The following is a 17528-nucleotide window of genomic DNA, read 5'->3' on the forward strand; positions in this document are numbered from 1 at the left end:
GTCCAATACTCTCGGATATGCAGTGGGCTCGTTTTTGTACTTTGCTGCCACTTCTTAAGATATGTATTATTCTACAGTTATAGACAATTACTAAAGGTACAAGAACATTCTTGTAATAGATCATAATTTCTGCCTTATCTTCGTCAAAATCTTGACATACACTCATATCATCAATAACATCAAAACATCGGTTCAAGATCAATTCTCTCGATTCTAAAGTAGATCTCAGTTTAGTGTTTTCTTCCTGGAGCTCTTTTACTTTCTTTTGAAGAAGATCGGGAGCCATATCCTCTTCGTGAGAAGATTGTACTACCACAATCTATATCATTATATAATCATCAGGTGAATAGATTACTGGTTCCGAACTTGTTTCTGCAGTTGATGACATCAATTATCTAACAAACAATGGCAAAAGAACGAAGAGTACATTTCTATCCAAATAACCGTACGATTACACACGCCTTCGCTTTCTACCTCGAGTCTCTCTTGTCCCTACCGATCGCTTTTGTTTCTCGACAGGCTTTCGTTTCCCCACTTCGGTCCCATTCTCATTCACACTTCCAAACATAGAGTCCCCAACAGAACAGGCTATAACTTCATACCCATCTCCCTTATCCGGGATTTCTCCTGTTGCATGATTCTTTGCCAAGAACTCAACTTGTTTCACCTACTCTTCATTCTTTCATCCATTCCAAACAGTGATTGGTTTCGTTCCATCTCTTCCTGCAAAGGCATCGGTTCTTGCCAACTTCACATATTCATCAAAGGATAATCGCTTTAACTGAGGTGACTGTATCTTATTCATCACATTCATTCCCACTTTCCTTTCATGATGTGTCACAATTCGTTCCAACTTCCTCTTCTCTTCGGCAACCTTCATCAATTGCATATCAATTGTATTCAGTGTGATTAATCGATATCTACACGTCAGAAGTCCACTCATCCAATACACCGCAATATCACGTGTCTGACCCAGGCGATGTGCTCTATCCATTGCTTGAATATCCATCTGAGGGTTCTACCCATTATTACATGCATTTTCAAATACCCAATCACTATCATACAATACCACTGTGTCCGCTGTACTCAAATTGATACCCAACCCTCCTGACCGTGTCGTTAACAAAAACACGGGAATTGAAGAATCACTGTTGAATGAATGTATCGATGCATCCCGCTCTTCTTGTGTTGTTGTACCGTGAATATAGCAATATTTGTATTGACGATACATACAGTAGTCTTCAAGCAAATGAAGAGTCTATTATTCACTCCCAGCATTCATCATCACTTCAATAAACTGAACAAACACTAGCACACGATGTCCTGCGGGAATCCACTCCTTCAACATTGTATCCAACACTGTAAGTTTGCTACTACTCTAATGCTTAATCATGTTCATGAAACGTACAGTGATAACAGTTTCATTGGTTATGAAGGTATCCCCACACTTTTCCTCGTATCTATACTCAATCCATTATTCTTTACCTACACATTGAATGGATGACTTATCAATTGACGTAGAATCTGCATTCGGAATTGACGGGATTGCGACTTCAGACGTAGATTCTTGGATTCTAGCAGCTGCTCGTAGCGACCATCATCACTCAACACAATATCATATCTATATCCCTGAAGCTAACCACAATGTACATTTCTTTCTCTCGCTCCGTCATCTCCACATACACACATATCTCTCGTTTTCTGGGAAGCCATACATCGATATCACTCTTAACACGACGCAGGAAGAAGGGCGAAATCACTTTTCTCAATGTGTTTAGAATCTCTGTTTTGAGCAGTTCTGACGAAGATGCATTGAAATCAAACCATTTAAGGAAGTCTGCGGCTGAACTAAATACATCTGGAAGAAGGAAGTTCAACAATGACCATAACTCTTTCAAATTATTCTATTCTTGATCTCACTTATGAGTGATACCTGAAGAGGTGTTCCAGTAAGAATCAATCTCGATGTTGCTGGATTATGAGCAAAGGTGAAGAGACATTGCATTAACTGACATTCGTTATTCTTTAACCGATGTCCCTCGTCTACCACAATGTAAAACCATTCTCGTTTGTCAAAGAGATTCGATTCCATTCGAATCATTTCATATGACGTTACAATCACCTTTTCATCCATCTACATATCATATCATATTTCCAACAGTACAAATGACTGTGGCTTTTCAAGATACTCTTTCCGAAGGCGTTTGCGTTCTTCTTTGTCTCCATGAAACTTCATAGTTGGAATTGTTGGACACCATCTACAGATAACAGGATGAGAACGCAATCACTTTTTCAATTCATCCATCCAATTACCTAAAGTGCTAAGAGGCGCGATGATCAAAACAGGTCCCCAAACACCTGCTTCACGCAGAAAGGCAAATAACCCAATCACTTGGAGTGTTTTCCCTAACCCCATCTCATCAGCTAGCATGCCATGAGAACCGTTTTCAAAGAGTTTTCGCATCCAGTCAATTCCCTGGAGTTGATGAGGCAACAATCTACTTCATCACCATTCCATTGTTCTGATACTTGCCACCAACCAAGGATTTGGGTTGTACAAAGGTAGCCTTCGAATCATCACTCGAGTCAATCTGCTTTTGCATCTCTTCCACAAATGTCACAGCTTTATTAACAAGGAGTTTCATATTCTGTTGATTTACTTCCCTACAAGTTATCACGGTCCTTTTCACGAACACGGAAGATGCCACCTCTTTTTCCTTTGCCCATTTCTACACATCAGTCAATCCTTTACAGCTGAATACACGAAATTCATCATCAATAGTCTCATCCACAACCCCCTTTCCATTCTCCAACTCGCCTTCTTCCGGAATCTCACTTTCTGCACTTCGGTCATCTGAATGCGGTGTATTTCTGACAGACATCTCCCTAAACATCGTCATCCATACAACCCAGTCATTCAACATTATCCTACAGTTCATCGACACTGTTAGCTGGTGATCTAACAGGATTATCGAACATAGAGTCGTCAATGACTGAAGTGGGACTATTGTAACCCTGGCCTTTAATAGGTTGGATAGTAGCAGAGCTAGGCTGTTTAGGTTTGAAAAACTGCACAATGGATGTCTGACTCATTCAAATGTATTGTAAAAGAAACCCGCCAAAACTCCCTCTTGATTCAAACAAACAGCCAAGGCAATAGTACACATCCTCTAAACAAACCTATGATTTCACAGCAGGCACACCATATAATAATCCATCAAATTGAGGACGAATCCCATCAGCAAAAAACATCTTACGAATTCGAAAGAATGTCTCTATGGTAACTCGACTATCACTTCCCGACTGGTGAGCTGTTCCTACTCGATCCACCTATATATCAATTACAATTCTAATACACACATTCATTTGCTGGGCAATTCGATTTAGCCCTCCACTCAACTCCCTACACTCCATGCATAAGGCTTTTACATCGTACACATGAGGAAAATAGACTCGTCGAATGGTGTCAAATTCCTCGTAAGAGGCAGGCAGGTCAGAACCCATGAGAATGTGGACAAAATACGCAAAATCATAGATTCCGTGAAAGGTGATCCAAGTGATGGAAGGAGACAATATCAAGCCTGACATCGTAATCAATTCGCCAAAACGACGAGGTTCGATACCTTTTGTAGCATGTGCTTTGAAATCAACTCCAGCCATCTCAAGAAGTTGCATCGACTCAGCATTGAAGACATCAACTCTATATGAAAACAACGAGAAACGACTACGAGGGATCAAATCGAAAGTTGAATTGCCAAATAGGGCAATCATCTGCAATAACACCATCGACAGAACAGAAAGTAATCCCCAGTTGAATGAGTTTCAGATTGTTCACATTCTCACGAATAATGCCATATTCAAAAAAGGAAGCTTGCTTGTCCTTGGAATAAAAGCAGATTCCAGGAAATTCCGTATCCTATGTCTCACATCTCCACACAACGAAGAACCATGCCGATAAACGGATACCGAGTCGCAGCTTGCATAATAGAGTTCATCTCATTATCCAAATTGTAACACCATACTTCCTTGATTTCTCGACTGTCATTGGACTGGGGTGAAAGGGGACTTCTAGAATCGGGTGTAAGTCCAATGTTCTTTGCTCTCCCATGAAGTTCCATGATTCAATTCTCTAGGAACGATTATGGTAGAGAAACAATCTTTGTACTCGGTACAAGGTTCACTATTTTCTAATCTCAATTCAAGTGTAATTATCAAATAAACAGACCACCCTATCTTCTATTAAGAGGAGTTGGAGGTTCGATTTTTGCACATGCCAAAAGAGACTCCTTGATTCATATCTACAATCGCAATGTCGTCAACGGAAGCACCTCGAAAACCTGAAGGATACCTTGTCATTACCAACATTTCCAAGAACCACAATATTGGTAACATGCTGCGTAGTGCATGTGCCTTTGGTATGAAAGAAGTGTGAATGTGAAGTATATATGAATTGTAGGTGATTATCGTGGGCCAGCCCAAACTCTTTCTTCATGGTTCTCATGGAACTGCCCACCATATCAAAATCCGGAAATTCGGAACACTGGAAGAGGCTCAGGAATGGTTTCATCAAAAAGGAATCACCCTTTGTGGTGTGGAGTTAGTACCTCAAGCAGTGGATATTCGTACACATCCATTCCGAGGAGACACAGCAATCATGATGGGAAATGAGGTAGATGAATGGAGTTGGGAATGAAGTGTAGGGAGCAGGGATGAATGAGAAACAGATTGCTGCATGTGATCATTTTGTTTATATTCCTCAGTATGGACATGGAACAGCTTCTTTAAATGTAAATGTGGCTTCCTCGATTGTGATGCATCATTTCTCGACTTGGGCTGGCTACGAAGAAGCAGAACGGGAGACAGAACGTGCAAAATATGTTGTTGAGTCATTTGTTACGGGGAAAGATAGAGAGCGAACTGAAGAGGAAGTCCAATTAACTGAAGAACGGAGAAAAAAACGTGAAGAGGGAGAAGAAGATGTCGAATTGATGGGTCCTTTAGTTGATGAGTAATACTTGTTTGTTGACTTGTATCACTACTCACTTTCTTTGAAATGAGTGATCCAAAAGAAAGACAAGTGCATGGTCCTAATTGGTATCTCTCTCTTTATCGGGCCAACGATGAACTTCGATGTAACAGTCATCGAATTGTACTATTACCAATTGTTGGCCGATTTATTCTTATAGATTCCCGTTGCTGCTGAGAATCCACGTTCTTGTGTAGTTCAACTAATTCGAACGATTAAAAGGGCACGAATGTTTCAGGTGCGAAAACAAAGAGAACTCCTAGAGAAATTGAAAAGTAGGTTTTGTGGTGGTGTGAATTCGGAATTGGTACTAATTGGGATATAGAAACGGAACCCCTGGATGAAAAGAAAATTGAAAGTGTTAACAAGATGATTGAAATGCTTGAAGTACAGATAGTAGAGAGGACTGATAATGGTAGTCGATGGATATATTTGCGGTTGCGAAACATATGCTTCCAATACTGTTGATGATCGAAGAACCAAAGGTGGCTATGCTTATGACCATTTAGTGGTAGAACTATCAAAAACCGATTGACGAAGATAAGAAGCGATGTCAAGATCTTCTAATTGATTCGCGTTTGATGCGTGTGTTTGTAGAGAAAATGCATCAACTAAAGAGTATTCCTCGTCATGTTGTTGATGTAGACAGTATTGAATCGGTAGCAAAAGAAGCTGTATATGTAACAGACTTCTCTCATGTAGATTCAAACCTCCTCAAAAGAAGTGCTACAAGATGAAAAGAAGCGACCACTGAAGTTGGAAGAAATGACTAGAAAGCAGCGGCGTGCTGCCGAGTATCGGATTATGAAAGAAGCGGAGACCAAATCTTCTCAATTTATTACATCGTTGAATAGTGGCAGTAGAATGGGTTCAGCATCGTCAAGCAGTCGAAAGGAGGCGGCTCGAAAAGCCTTGATGGGAATGGAGCTTCCTGATCGAATTCGTGGTAGAAATCTGTTTAGCCTGTAAATTGTAGAAAAGGTGCAGAGAGGAGATGCTTCAGAAGAAGTAACGAAGGAACGAATGAAGGGTTCCAAGAAGACTGCAGGTGTGAAGAGTTCAAAGAGAGTAGAGAAACAGAAACCACAAACAAAGGTATTTCTTTTGCATTTCTATGATCTAGGAAAAGGAAGAGTCGAAGATGCCAGAACATCCTTCTTGGGCAGCACAAAAGGAATCAAAAGAAAAGATGCGAATTCATATTGATCCGACAGCACCTAAAGAAAACAAACGAATTACGTTTGACTAGCTTTCTCTTGTTTATTGTCAAATCCTATCTTTCTGTTTAGTCGAATATGAAAATGAGAAACACTATAGTGCCGAAGGATCACGAAGTCAACAATATCCCCAGATCATTATTGAGACTTTAAAATGTTATCATTACGGCGATGCACCTCTTTTTATCCTTTGGCACGGGCTTTGATGACGAAGTCAGAATCATTGATTGTATCTTTATTACCATTTCATAAACTAGATAAACGGATTGACTTATGAATACACAAAGGCTCCATCTCGTGATGAGATATCCTTTTTAACAGAAGATGTCGTTGCCTTGATTCTGTAAATGCTGGATATTCTCCAACGAGAGAACTTTGATGTTGCAGTCATTGGTGGTGGTTGTACTGGATCAATGATTGCCCTTGATGCTGCACTTCGAGGATACAAAGTCGCTGTAGTTGAAAGGAATGACTTTTCATCTGGTACATCAAGCCGTTCCACCAATCTTCTTCATGGAGGAGTAAGGTATCTTGAGAATGCTGTGAAGCACTTGGATTGGACAGATTTCAAACTTGTAACTGAAGCACTTCATGAGAGGAGATTCATGTTAGCGAACGCTCCTTACATGACGCGTCCAATTGCAACTGTGATTCCAGCAAAGTCTTGGTTTCAACAACAGTACATCCGAATCGGTCTAGCACTGTACGATTTGATTGCTTTTCGAGGGGGACTTCCTCGAAGGTATTGATGACATCCCATCTTCTCCATAGTCATTCGATTCGTTGGAAAGAAATGCAGTATCTGTTCCCTAAACTTGATTTTGATTGGATCCGAGGTGGATTAGTGTAGAGAGTATTGGTCTATTAGAACATAGATACTATGATGGACAGTCCAATGATGCTCGTCTCTCTGCAGTCATTATGCGAACAGCTATTGATCAAGGAGCTGTTGCTGCCAATTACCTCGAGGTAACTGACCTTCTTCATTCTCCTTGTAAAGTACATATGAAAAACGATCCTCATGAACTCGTTCATGGTGTACATGTATGTGATCGTCTGACAAAGAATGAATTCGATATTCATGCAAAGATAACAGTGAATGCAACTGGACCTTATGTAGACTCCATTCTCAAGATGCATGAACGAATTGAAGGAGGAGAGGAAGCTGTCAAGAATTATCAGAATGTGATTGTACCTTCCAAAGGAGTTCATTTGCTATTACGAGGCACTTACTGTCCAAAAATGGCAGGAATTGTTACGACTACAAGTGATAATCGAGTGATGTTCATGTTACCATGGCAGAATTAGTGAGTTTGAATCCTAAATGTTATGACTAGTACTGTTGTTGGGACAACAGATACTCCCTGTGCTTTGGATGAGTATCCTGAAGCAACTGAAGGAGATATAGAGATGATTCTCCAAGAGACAGCTAAGTATATGGTGACTCCAATTCAAAAAGACGATATTCTAGCTGTATGGTGTGGCATCCGTCCTCTTGTACGATCAAATCACACATCAAAGGAACAGACAGCAAGTATTAGTCGTACTCATGAAGTATGGGCTCAAGGAGATGGACTGATCACAATTGCAGGAGGGAAATGGACGACGGTTCGGAATATGGCAGAAGATGTGTGTGATGTTATCGGAAGACGGTCTACCCTTCATGTTGATATCGATGAATGGGTTTACAAATAGATGAAGGATTGTATAACAAAGGATTTCAAGCTATATGGAGCGAATGAGAAGATAAATAAGGATCGGCCAGAGTCTCGGATTCGACGATATGTTGCTCAGCAATCAGAGGTTCAAGATACATTAATGAGTGTGTATCATTTGTCTCCAGAAGTGGCAGAACACTTGTCTCATTTCTATGGATATCGAGCTTACCAGGTGGCTGAAATTGCTAAGAAAGAGAATGATCAATCACTACACCCCATTCTTCCATATCTTCAGGCTGAGATTCCGTTTTGTATTCGTAATGAATACGCTGTTCGATTATCTGATATGGTTCTGCGTCGTCTACGTATTGGAGTGATGGATGTGAAGGTTGCTATGGAGTGTCTCCCTACAATAGTCGAGCTAATGAAAACAGAGTTGGGATGGGACGCTATCCGATGTATTGAAGTAAGTAACAAGGGAATAGATACTATTATAGGAAGTTGAGGATACAGTGAATCAATTGAATAAATGTTCTATTAAGAAATATGACCCCGAAAGTGTTCTTCAAGCACTCAACTATCGTGTTTGTTCTGTCAAACAGTCATTAGTCACATTCAATGATAACCATGGGGAGGATAACCAGGTTGAGGAGGATAACCAGGTTGTGGAGGATATCCAGGCTGAGGAGGATAACCAGGTTGAGGAGGATAACCAGGCTGTGGAGGATATCCAGGTTGTGGAGGATATCCAGGCTGAGGAGGATAACTGGGCTGAGGAGGATATCCAGGCTGAGGACCAGGTTGAGGATATCCAGGCTGAGGAGGATATCCGGGCTGAGGAGGATAACTAGGCTGAGGACCAGGCTGAGGATATCCAGGTTGAGGAGGATAACCTCCTGGAGGTGTCGGTTTTGCTACAGATCATGACACATCGTACAATGAATACCATTAGGCAAACGAATAACCGTATGCAGCGAACCCATTTGCTTGCCATTTGTAACCACTGGCAAATATAAGTCTAAAAATAGTAATTCCATCATAACTTATACCTGCATAACCACCTGTGGCCTTCAACTGTGAAATTGGGTACGAAGCGTTTCCGATCAGTGAATCCTTAAGGAGATTCTTATTCATACTAGAAAATGAGAAGATCCAACCATTCGTACATGGAAAACATGAGAGTAGAGGCATCCCCTTTGTATTTCACCGTCTTCTCTTCACCCCATCCTATATATCATCCAAATAATAAAGTGACAACTGGGATTCTTTCCTCCATTAGTATGAACGCTAGTCTGCTTGGTATCACAATCCGTGCGTACAACCACAAACGGATCCTGTCTACCAAGTAACTCGGTTTCTTTTAATCCACTTGCATCAACAAAGGTAATAATTACTTCGGGCATACTACAATAATAAATAACGGAAATCCAAAATCCAGTACAGAACGGATCTCACCACGTCAAAAAGATAAGGTAACAAACATAACTACGGACTAATAACTTTGAATTCAAATCGAGGAGGATCGACTTTGGTAGAAACAAAACGCAGCCGTACTTTCAATACCATTTCATCAATCTTAATATCAAGGTCTATAGATAATTCCACAAACACTTTCTTACCGTGCCAACGACCATCTCTATACTGCAAAATAGGAACCGTACCCATTCCAAACTTATTGTCTTTAATAATACTTCGATTCATACTAGATTCGATTGAAAACAGGATTCCTACATACGGATCTCAAATGAGTACTCATCATCTCGTATGGGTATGTCAATAGTATCATTCCACACTGCATTATTATCTACGATGTTAACAGAAAACAAGTAATACAGGCATCCAATTTACAAGGTTTTGTAGTTCTAATGATTCCATTACATTCTATTCGGATGTATGCATCCGTAGTACCAAAGATTCCATGAGGTGGAACATTCGATGCGTAGAGAATCACAAGAGATAGGGCTCCCATTGTAGTTAACTGATTCTAAATAACTGACAGAAATCGGAGATATTTTCTCTACAGAATGAGCGTCCCTTGGAAAGCTCTCTGTCCATCATGCAAAGGGAAGATAGTCTCCTCTGATGGGACAGTACTCGAAACAGTGTTTCTTTTGTTGATGTGTAACGAATAGTGCCCATATTGCAATACTAAGTTAGGTCTAAGTGCTTTCTAAGCTTATTTTTTGAATTATAGCCGAATTACCAGCCAGCAAGAGTACAACTCCTGCCGAAAGAAACGCATATTATCTGTACACTTTAGTGGATTTCAATCGCAAGTATCGATTGGGTGTTTTGTTAAGGGTAGTGGGAAACTGGACTGTCTAGAGTTGCAAACTGCCCTAAATTACGGAGGACTCCACTTTTCTTTACCTACAGTGAATATTCTCTTAGCCAAGCACGATCGGAATCGCAAGTAGATTTGATGGATTCAGAATTATGATAAGTGGCCAGCTAGAGTTTGATGAATTCAAATCATTGTTAGATGAGGTGTGGCGTTGGAAAGACGCCTTCGATTTCTTTGATCTTGATAAGAGTGGATCTATTGACTTTCAGGAACTTCAGCAAGCTCTTGCTATGATAGGGTGTCTTCTCGTTTCACTTAATCATTTGTAGCGTTTTTTTGTCCCCAACTACATTCCAAACAGTGTTTTTCTCTTCTGACACAGACCGTTCTGGTTCCATATCCATGGATGAATTCATCAAGTTAGTCACAGAGCTCCAATTGTCACAAATCAAATACATGTCACTTGATCGTGATGAAAATGGAAGGGTCGACCTGTCCTATGATACTTTTGTTGATCTCATCTTTTCAATTCGTTCTTTGATTTTTTGTTTGAAAAACATTTAACATGACAGTAAATGACGGACAGTAAGGATTGGGAAGATAATTGTCATCTTCATTGGAAAAGTTCGTATTAATGACGGTGTTATCTTGGATTTCACTTTCGTCATCAACAAGGGTTTCGTCAGCCATCTTGTGGTCATACAAGTACTGAAGAGGTTGATTCAAGAGTGTTATTTGGGAAGCCAAAGAGGATAATTTGGTTTGAACTATAGAGTATACGTTATAATTCGTGATCATCATGCTCAGTTCCATTTCCCACCAAGGAGAATGTAGCATCATTTGAATTGCAATTTCAATCTTTGAGAGACTCGTCCTCCTTCGTCCCAACGTTGGAGAGATAAACGATCGGCAGATGGAACTTTGAGTGGGATGTTGCCCTTAACATGACAGTTCAATAGCATTCAAACAAGCCCATTCAAAGGATAAAGCCTCTTTGTGAGTTGGAAATCCTGTGACCACAACAATCATTTCCCATGGTCTCGCTTTGTGCGTTTTATATGCTCCATTTGCGATCTGGATATGAATATTAAATATCAAGATCCTTACCTCTCGATTGTGTTGTCGTATTCTCCGCTTTGGATTCACTGTATATCCAATGTAGGTAGAATGAGGAAACTGTTCATTCAGAGATTGAAGCAAGTAGCAGAAATGATACTTGCTCTTATGAGAACCCATTTATGAACAATGTTCAATAATAGTGATAAACAAACAATTCCAGCTAAATACCATCTTCGTATCCTTCATAGTCATTATCCAAATAGGGAGACTCAGAATCTCTTTTCTCATGGAACTGAGCAATATGCATGTTCTCCGTCTCTACTTCATTCAGAAGCTGAATTGCTGTTCCTAACTCCTCTTCAGTATTAGAGCCCTTCATTGGAGTTATTGGTGTTTCTAACCCTATTTGTTCTACAAGCGATACAGATTTCTCCTCGAGAGGCAGGTCAACAGATGCACAGTCATTCCCCCTCATGAGGAAGCCAGAGGCGTTCTTCATCCTCTTTCGTAAATATACAATGAACGTCTTTAAATTAGTAGATCAGTATGATTTTACTATTACAGACAGACAAATTCCCGTGACCAAAGATAAGATGGTCACACCTAGTGAATCCTCTTTTGATTTCCCAAAACAGGATTGATTCACTTCAGTGGATGAACTACAACCTTTCGTAATTGAACTCGCTCGCACATAGGCATCTCCATAATGTCGTAGCTAGAAGTTATTTTAACTCTCTGTGCCCACTTCAATTAGAACTGAAGAAGAGTTCATAGTAGAGTATAAGAATGGCTTCCACGAGCCCACATCATAATTCACATAGGGTGATGGAACTGTTGCTTCACACCCTCGACCTGGATTTGTTCCGTAGAGTGGAAGTCTGCTGAAGGTCAATACTTTATATCATCCTTACGGAGGGGAATCAATAGACCATTTCTGATTACCGAGATCCACAAATCGGAGACATATTCGCGATAGGAAGCCCTCTACTACACAGACATACCGCGTCATATCCCATCGCCCCCCTGCTTTCCTGCATAGATTATGGCAGGTTGTTCTATGTAACAAAATCCAAAATAACTGTACTGACTCCCTCCTTCACAGTGAATAGCTGACTTCTCCAATTCCCAGACTCGTTTTACTGGAATTGTTTCACTAAAATCAGTGATATTAATTGTCACATTCGACAGAATACGAAGAGGAAATACAGTACTCCAATAAAAGGCAGGTACTTGAACACAAATAGGATCATTCTTTCGAGAACAAGAATCTCGATACGGATAATATAGTCCACTTGCTGTCGTATTTTTGGTAAGATTAGTTGTGTTTCCGTTGATCTGCGGAACGAGGGCTGCTTTTTCAAAATCAAAGCGCAGAGTCTCATTCCAGAGGATTGCAAACTCATTGTACCTATTTGGAACCAGAAAACGGTACTCCTACTGCACAATCATGCTTAGTCGCTCATCACCATTGAATATATTGACCAAACCAAAGATCATACAAAAGATTCCCACAACAAAGAGAAAACACAATGTCACCGTGGATTCAAAGGCATTTATATACTGCGAACGATTGACAACGGTAATTCCTCTCATACAGAATCACCAATCGTTCCAATCTTTTTCAGCAAAGGAAATAGCCAATGCGAAAAGAAGATTGGAATTCCGCTAGTAGGGGATATTTGGGTATTCCAAAAGACCTTTCGTTTTGAAGAAAGTTCATCCCTATAGTCTCGCTATTATAGAAGGAGTTTTTGATATTATTTAGTAGAGATCAAATGCAAGGAGGATTCGGACAGAATACAAACACAGGAGGTTTCATGGGTTCAGGAAATGGTCAAGGAGGTGGATTTGGTGGAATGGGTAGTTTCAATACCAATCAGAGTAATAACTTCGGTTTTAGTGGAAATGGTCAGTCGAATGCCTTTGGAGGTATGGGCAATAACAGTGGAGGTGGGTTCGGAAATAGCGGTGGTTTTGGCAATACTGGTAGTGGAGGGTTTGGCAATTCTAATACAGGTGGAGGGATGTTCGGAAATAATAATACGAATAGCTTTGGAAATATGAATGGAGGAGGTTTTGGAAATCAGAATAGTGGAATGAGTAGTTTTGGAAACAATACTGGTTTTGGTAATAGTAATACCAATACTAGCTTTGGCAATAATAATACTAATACTTCTGGTTTTGGTGGTAATACGAATAGTGGGTTTGGTGGTAATGCGAATACTGGTTTTGGCAACAATACGAATACTGGTTTTGGTGGTGGTACTAGTGGTTTTGGTAATAATAATGCCAATAATAGCTTTGGTAACTCTAATGCCAATAGTGGGTTTGGTGGTAATACGAATACTGGTTTTGGCAATAATACGAATACTGGTTTTGGTAATAATACCAACTCCAGCTTTGGTGGTACTAGTGGTTTTGGTAACACTAATGCCAATAATAGTTTCGGTAATACCAACAATTCTGGCTTTGCCAACAATAATTCAAGCTTTGGTAATAATAGTGGTACTACTGGCTTTGGTGGTAATAACACTGGCTTTGGTGGCAATACAAATACTGGCTTTGGTAATAATACCAACTCTGGCTTTGGTAACACTAATGCGAATACTGGTTTTGGCAACAATGCGAATACTGGTTTTGGTAATAGTAACACCAATACTGGTTTTGGCAATAATAATGCCAATAATGCCAATACTGGTTTTGGCAACAATAATACTAACAATTCTGCCTTTGGCAATAATAATACCAATAATACCAACAATTCTGGATTTGGTGGTAATACAAATGCTGGTTTTGGCAGTAATAATACCAATAATGCAAGCAACACTACTAACTCTGGCTTCAACTCCAATACTACAGCTACCACGTCATTCAGTTTTGGTAACACTTCCAGTACTCCCAACACGACTTCACAAGCAACACCTGCTTCCACTGGCCTTAACTTTAATGCCAAGCCTTCAGGAACGACCACGCCGGCTTCTGGATTCTCTTTCGGAAGCAACTCTACCACTGGAACCACGACTGCTACTGGAACAACTACTCCAACTTCCACTCCAGCCACCACACCTTCTTTCAGCTTCGGTTCTAAGCCTGCTGCTGCTACTACGACCTTTGGAGCCAAGTTGAATGGTGCTGATACTCCAAGTACAGCCACCAAGACAACAGATGACAAGAAGGAAGAGAAGCCAGGAGTACTGACTTTCAATCTTACCGACCCTAAGACGAAGCCTACGGAAGCTAAACCAGCCACTGGATTCAATTTTGGTACTAAGCCTGATGATAAGAAAGATGCCACTCCTGCATTCAGTTTCGGTGTTAAATCTGATGAGAAGAAGGATACAGCCACTGGGTTTACCTTTGGTACTCAACCAGCTGATACAACCAAGGGAACACCCTCAGTTCCTGGAAGTAGTCTCAATGCTAAGTCAGATGAGAAGAAAACTGTTTCTCCTGGATTCAATTTTGGTTCAGTATCTACTGATAAGAAGGATGTCTCTACTTCTTCTCCAGCCTTTAGTTTCGGTGTTAAACCTGATGAGAAGAAGAAGGATGCTACTCCTGCTCCTACTGCTACTTCTGCATTCAGTTTCGGCTCGGCAGCTACAGACAAGAAGGATGCAACTGCTCCTACTAATTTCAGTTTTGGTATCAAACCAACAGAGGAGAAGAAGGATGCTACTTCTACTGCAACTTCTACCTTCAGCTTTGGCTCAACAACCACAGACAAGAAGGATGCTACTTCTACTCCTGGTAATTTCAGTTTTGGTACCAAACCAACAGAGGAGAAGAAGGATGCAACTCCTGCTCCTACAACATCTACTTTCAGCTTTGGTAATAAGACTGAGGAGAAGAAAGATTCAACAGCTCCTTCTACAACAACAACTTCTAGTTTCCAACCATCCACACCCGCACTCACTGAAGGTCATTCTGTTTCTTTCTTATGATTCTTAGATCAGAAGAAACGTAGTCTGAAAGAGACTCTTGAATCGTGGAATACCCGTCTTGATAAACAAGCTGGTATCTTTGTGGATCTGGTTCGTAAGATCAAACAGACTGATCGTGTTCTTCTTACGTACTTTGATACACTGAGTTCATTAGAGAAGACGATTGCAGATATGCAGTCGAAGCAGAATGTGTATAAGGAAGAATTCATGAATATTCAGAGGCATCAGGATGAAATGATGAGTCAACTTGATGTAAGAGTATGAGGAGATTCTGATCCTATAGTCATTAGAGAAGGAGTTAGATGGGGAAATAGGACTTAGACATACTACAGATGCAGGAAAGAGGGTTGACATCTTTGACAGACTATTGGCTTTGCATGCAGATGTTGACAATTTAACTCAGGGAGTCGAGGAGGTTGAAGAACGGGCAAAGAAATTATCCGGAGATGATAAGGAAGGGAATGTATTTGGAAGTGTCAATCGGATTGTGTCTGTTCACTACGATACGATGCGGTGGATAGCACGAACTACAGAGACATTAAATGATAAATTGAATCATTTAGAAGGCTTGAGTTGAGTGTACTTGGACTGTTTGTTGAGTCTTGATTATCAAGTACAATCGAATCACTTTCCTGTTTACACACATTATCATGTTACGGTTCGTTTCCAAACTCTCCTCTAGTGTTGGATCGGTCTCTAGATGTGCAACGGCTGTAAGAAAGGAAGATTGAGTTAATGTTTGTAGACCAGTGCTCGTTTCCTTCATTATGGTCGTACTCAACAGGTACTACGATTTGAAGATAGTTTCTTATATTTTGTAGCACTATGATTCCCCTGACAATAATGTCAATACTCCTTTTGATTTCACTGCAGAGAATTACAAGAAAGTGCATGAAATTCTAAAGAGATACCCTAAGAACTACAAACAGTCAGCTGTTATGCCTTTGCTCGATCTGGCTCAACGCCAAGTAGATTCAGTTTTTATTTAATTAGAAATAGTGTGGAAACTACATTCCTCTGGCTGCCATGAACAAAGTGGCTGAGATTTGCGAAATGCCTCCTGTGAAGGTGTATGAGGTTGTGAGTTTCTACACTATGTACAGAACGTATTGGAATTGCAGTGAGTGACATCTATAGTGAGAAGGTTGGCAAGTTCTTCATCCAGCTCTGTGGAACAACTCCTTGTATGCTCTGTGGTTCTGAAGAGATCATGCAGACGATTCAAAAGGAACTGGGTATTAAGGATGGTGAAACCACCAAGGACGGTATGTTCACTCTTCTTCAAGTGGAATGTCTCGGAGCCTGTGCCAACGCTCCTATGGTCCAGATCAACGATGACTACTTCGTAGAGAACAAGGAAGCGAGTGATGTGTAGGAGTGTTTGACACCCAAGACAACAGTGGAGCTTTTGAATTATATCCGTAAGGAAGGAAAACTACCTCCTTTGAACCGTTCTGGATCAAAACCGATGAACGGACAGGAAAGCTGCGAGGGAATCAACGGTCAAAAGACATTGAAGGGAGAGTTGCGAGGCAAATTCTGTCGTGAGCTTCCTGCCAAGAAGGTGAACCCAAAACAAGTATTTATTGATATGTATGGAGAAGAGAACCTTTAATCAGACTGTTTGAACAAACATACAACTGCAACTTCTTGTCAATAAAGTTAAAGATTGTCTGCTCATCAGGGTAGTCTCCGTCAGCCAATTTGCTGCTCACAAGTTCATCTATTTCAACAATTTCGTCCCTATCTTACCATTATAGAATACCTCAAATGCACCCGTCTTCTGAATTGACTCAGCGATGTAGTTGACGACAACTACAATACCACAAAGAATCCATTTCTTCGCCTTGAACATAGCCAAGAAATCGTCTGAAATGAGATATGCATATGGAGTCTTCGGAATCTACGTAACACGAAAGAAGAATACATACAATCAGAATGGCAATCAGGATGAGGCAGAATGCAGCAAACACTGCATTCAACACACGGCCCAATACCTACTTGTCAAACCCACAAAACAAGCAAACATCTCTCCAAAAAGGAACAGGGTACAATTCCTGCTTGAAAGTAAAGGAGGCGTTTGGATACTTTTCCTGAATCAATACTTTCAAATCCTCGTATGTTTTAATGGCAACCGGATCAATACAGGTCTTAACCAGAATCGTATCATTCTCTTTCGTTTGTTCCTTCTCTGGTACACGCTCTCGAACTAAATCTCATTCAAACCATCACAATTTCACTTCCTTCCATCACTTTGAGTTTTTGATTGTTCTTTCTCATGACAAAAATCAGACTTATTTTTGGTTTCCAATCCTCTTTTCAAATTGTTACTGTAGATAT

General features: G+C 40.4%; 11 protein-coding genes across 11 annotated transcripts; 6 read left to right on the forward strand and 5 right to left on the reverse strand.

Moving 5' to 3' along the window:
- Positions 1–451: 451 nt before the first annotated feature.
- Positions 452–2882, reverse strand: JH06_2519 (chromatin remodeling complex DNA-dep ATPase; the record flags this gene model as incomplete). Its single annotated transcript, XM_014672609.1, has 14 exons — positions 452–667; positions 698–920; positions 951–1018; positions 1049–1258; positions 1289–1378; positions 1409–1460; positions 1490–1621; positions 1651–1904; positions 1934–2134; positions 2165–2258; positions 2289–2498; positions 2530–2664; positions 2695–2729; positions 2763–2882. The coding sequence occupies 14 exons, from the start codon at positions 2880–2882 to the stop codon at positions 452–454; spliced, it is 2040 nt and encodes a 679-aa protein (XP_014528095.1).
- Positions 2883–3180: 298 nt separating this feature from the next.
- On the reverse strand, positions 3181–4118 carry JH06_2520 (hypothetical protein; the record flags this gene model as incomplete). Its single annotated transcript, XM_014672610.1, has 4 exons — positions 3181–3330; positions 3361–3700; positions 3729–3916; positions 3948–4118. The coding sequence occupies 4 exons, from the start codon at positions 4116–4118 to the stop codon at positions 3181–3183; spliced, it is 849 nt and encodes a 282-aa protein (XP_014528096.1).
- Positions 4119–4309: 191 nt separating this feature from the next.
- JH06_2521 (family tRNA rRNA methyltransferase-like protein) lies at positions 4310–5012 on the forward strand (the record flags this gene model as incomplete). Its single annotated transcript, XM_014672611.1, has 3 exons — positions 4310–4426; positions 4457–4669; positions 4701–5012. The coding sequence occupies 3 exons, from the start codon at positions 4310–4312 to the stop codon at positions 5010–5012; spliced, it is 642 nt and encodes a 213-aa protein (XP_014528097.1).
- A 41-nt stretch (positions 5013–5053) lies between these two features.
- JH06_2522 (hypothetical protein) lies at positions 5054–6275 on the forward strand (the record flags this gene model as incomplete). The annotated part of the gene is made up of 8 exons (XM_014672612.1): positions 5054–5149; positions 5187–5264; positions 5306–5413; positions 5446–5511; positions 5542–5700; positions 5729–5972; positions 6003–6121; positions 6150–6275. 8 exons carry the CDS (start codon positions 5054–5056, stop codon positions 6273–6275), a joined length of 996 nt encoding a protein of 331 aa, XP_014528098.1.
- A 315-nt stretch (positions 6276–6590) lies between these two features.
- Positions 6591–8752, forward strand: JH06_2523 (glycerol-3-phosphate mitochondrial; the record flags this gene model as incomplete). Its single annotated transcript, XM_014672613.1, has 6 exons — positions 6591–6985; positions 7015–7079; positions 7112–7550; positions 7581–7908; positions 7939–8367; positions 8399–8752. 6 exons carry the CDS (start codon positions 6591–6593, stop codon positions 8750–8752), a joined length of 2010 nt encoding a protein of 669 aa, XP_014528099.1.
- Positions 8753–8815: 63 nt separating this feature from the next.
- On the reverse strand, positions 8816–9870 carry JH06_2524 (hypothetical protein; the record flags this gene model as incomplete). Its single annotated transcript, XM_014672614.1, has 8 exons — positions 8816–8919; positions 8951–9036; positions 9068–9128; positions 9160–9305; positions 9391–9490; positions 9521–9603; positions 9633–9705; positions 9735–9870. 8 exons carry the CDS (start codon positions 9868–9870, stop codon positions 8816–8818), a joined length of 789 nt encoding a protein of 262 aa, XP_014528100.1.
- Positions 9871–9983: 113 nt separating this feature from the next.
- JH06_2525 (hypothetical protein) lies at positions 9984–10514 on the forward strand (the record flags this gene model as incomplete). Its single annotated transcript, XM_014672615.1, has 5 exons — positions 9984–10003; positions 10034–10053; positions 10096–10177; positions 10207–10314; positions 10346–10514. 5 exons carry the CDS (start codon positions 9984–9986, stop codon positions 10512–10514), a joined length of 399 nt encoding a protein of 132 aa, XP_014528101.1.
- A 950-nt stretch (positions 10515–11464) lies between these two features.
- JH06_2526 (hypothetical protein) lies at positions 11465–12837 on the reverse strand (the record flags this gene model as incomplete). The annotated part of the gene is made up of 6 exons (XM_014672616.1): positions 11465–11770; positions 11801–11959; positions 11990–12125; positions 12156–12299; positions 12329–12652; positions 12683–12837. The coding sequence occupies 6 exons, from the start codon at positions 12835–12837 to the stop codon at positions 11465–11467; spliced, it is 1224 nt and encodes a 407-aa protein (XP_014528102.1).
- Positions 12838–13019: 182 nt separating this feature from the next.
- JH06_2527 (hypothetical protein) lies at positions 13020–15765 on the forward strand (the record flags this gene model as incomplete). Its single annotated transcript, XM_014672617.1, has 3 exons — positions 13020–15165; positions 15196–15440; positions 15472–15765. 3 exons carry the CDS (start codon positions 13020–13022, stop codon positions 15763–15765), a joined length of 2685 nt encoding a protein of 894 aa, XP_014528103.1.
- Positions 15766–15955: 190 nt separating this feature from the next.
- On the forward strand, positions 15956–16563 carry JH06_2528 (NADH dehydrogenase; the record flags this gene model as incomplete). The annotated part of the gene is given in 4 exon segments (XM_014672618.1): positions 15956–15991; positions 16010–16156; positions 16188–16294; positions 16326–16563. The coding sequence occupies 4 exon segments, from the start codon at positions 15956–15958 to the stop codon at positions 16561–16563; spliced, it is 528 nt and encodes a 175-aa protein (XP_014528104.1).
- Positions 16564–16771: 208 nt separating this feature from the next.
- On the reverse strand, positions 16772–17468 carry JH06_5049 (hypothetical protein; the record flags this gene model as incomplete). The annotated part of the gene is made up of 5 exons (XM_014672637.1): positions 16772–16911; positions 16941–17091; positions 17120–17185; positions 17216–17397; positions 17429–17468. The coding sequence occupies 5 exons, from the start codon at positions 17466–17468 to the stop codon at positions 16772–16774; spliced, it is 579 nt and encodes a 192-aa protein (XP_014528123.1).
- Positions 17469–17528: the final 60 nt, after the last annotated feature.

Source organism: Blastocystis sp. subtype 4 (genome assembly GCF_000743755.1).
Source record: "Blastocystis sp. subtype 4 strain WR1 chromosome Unknown seqid_0082, whole genome shotgun sequence".
NCBI classification, from domain to species: Eukaryota; class Bigyra; order Opalinata; family Blastocystidae; genus Blastocystis; species Blastocystis sp. subtype 4.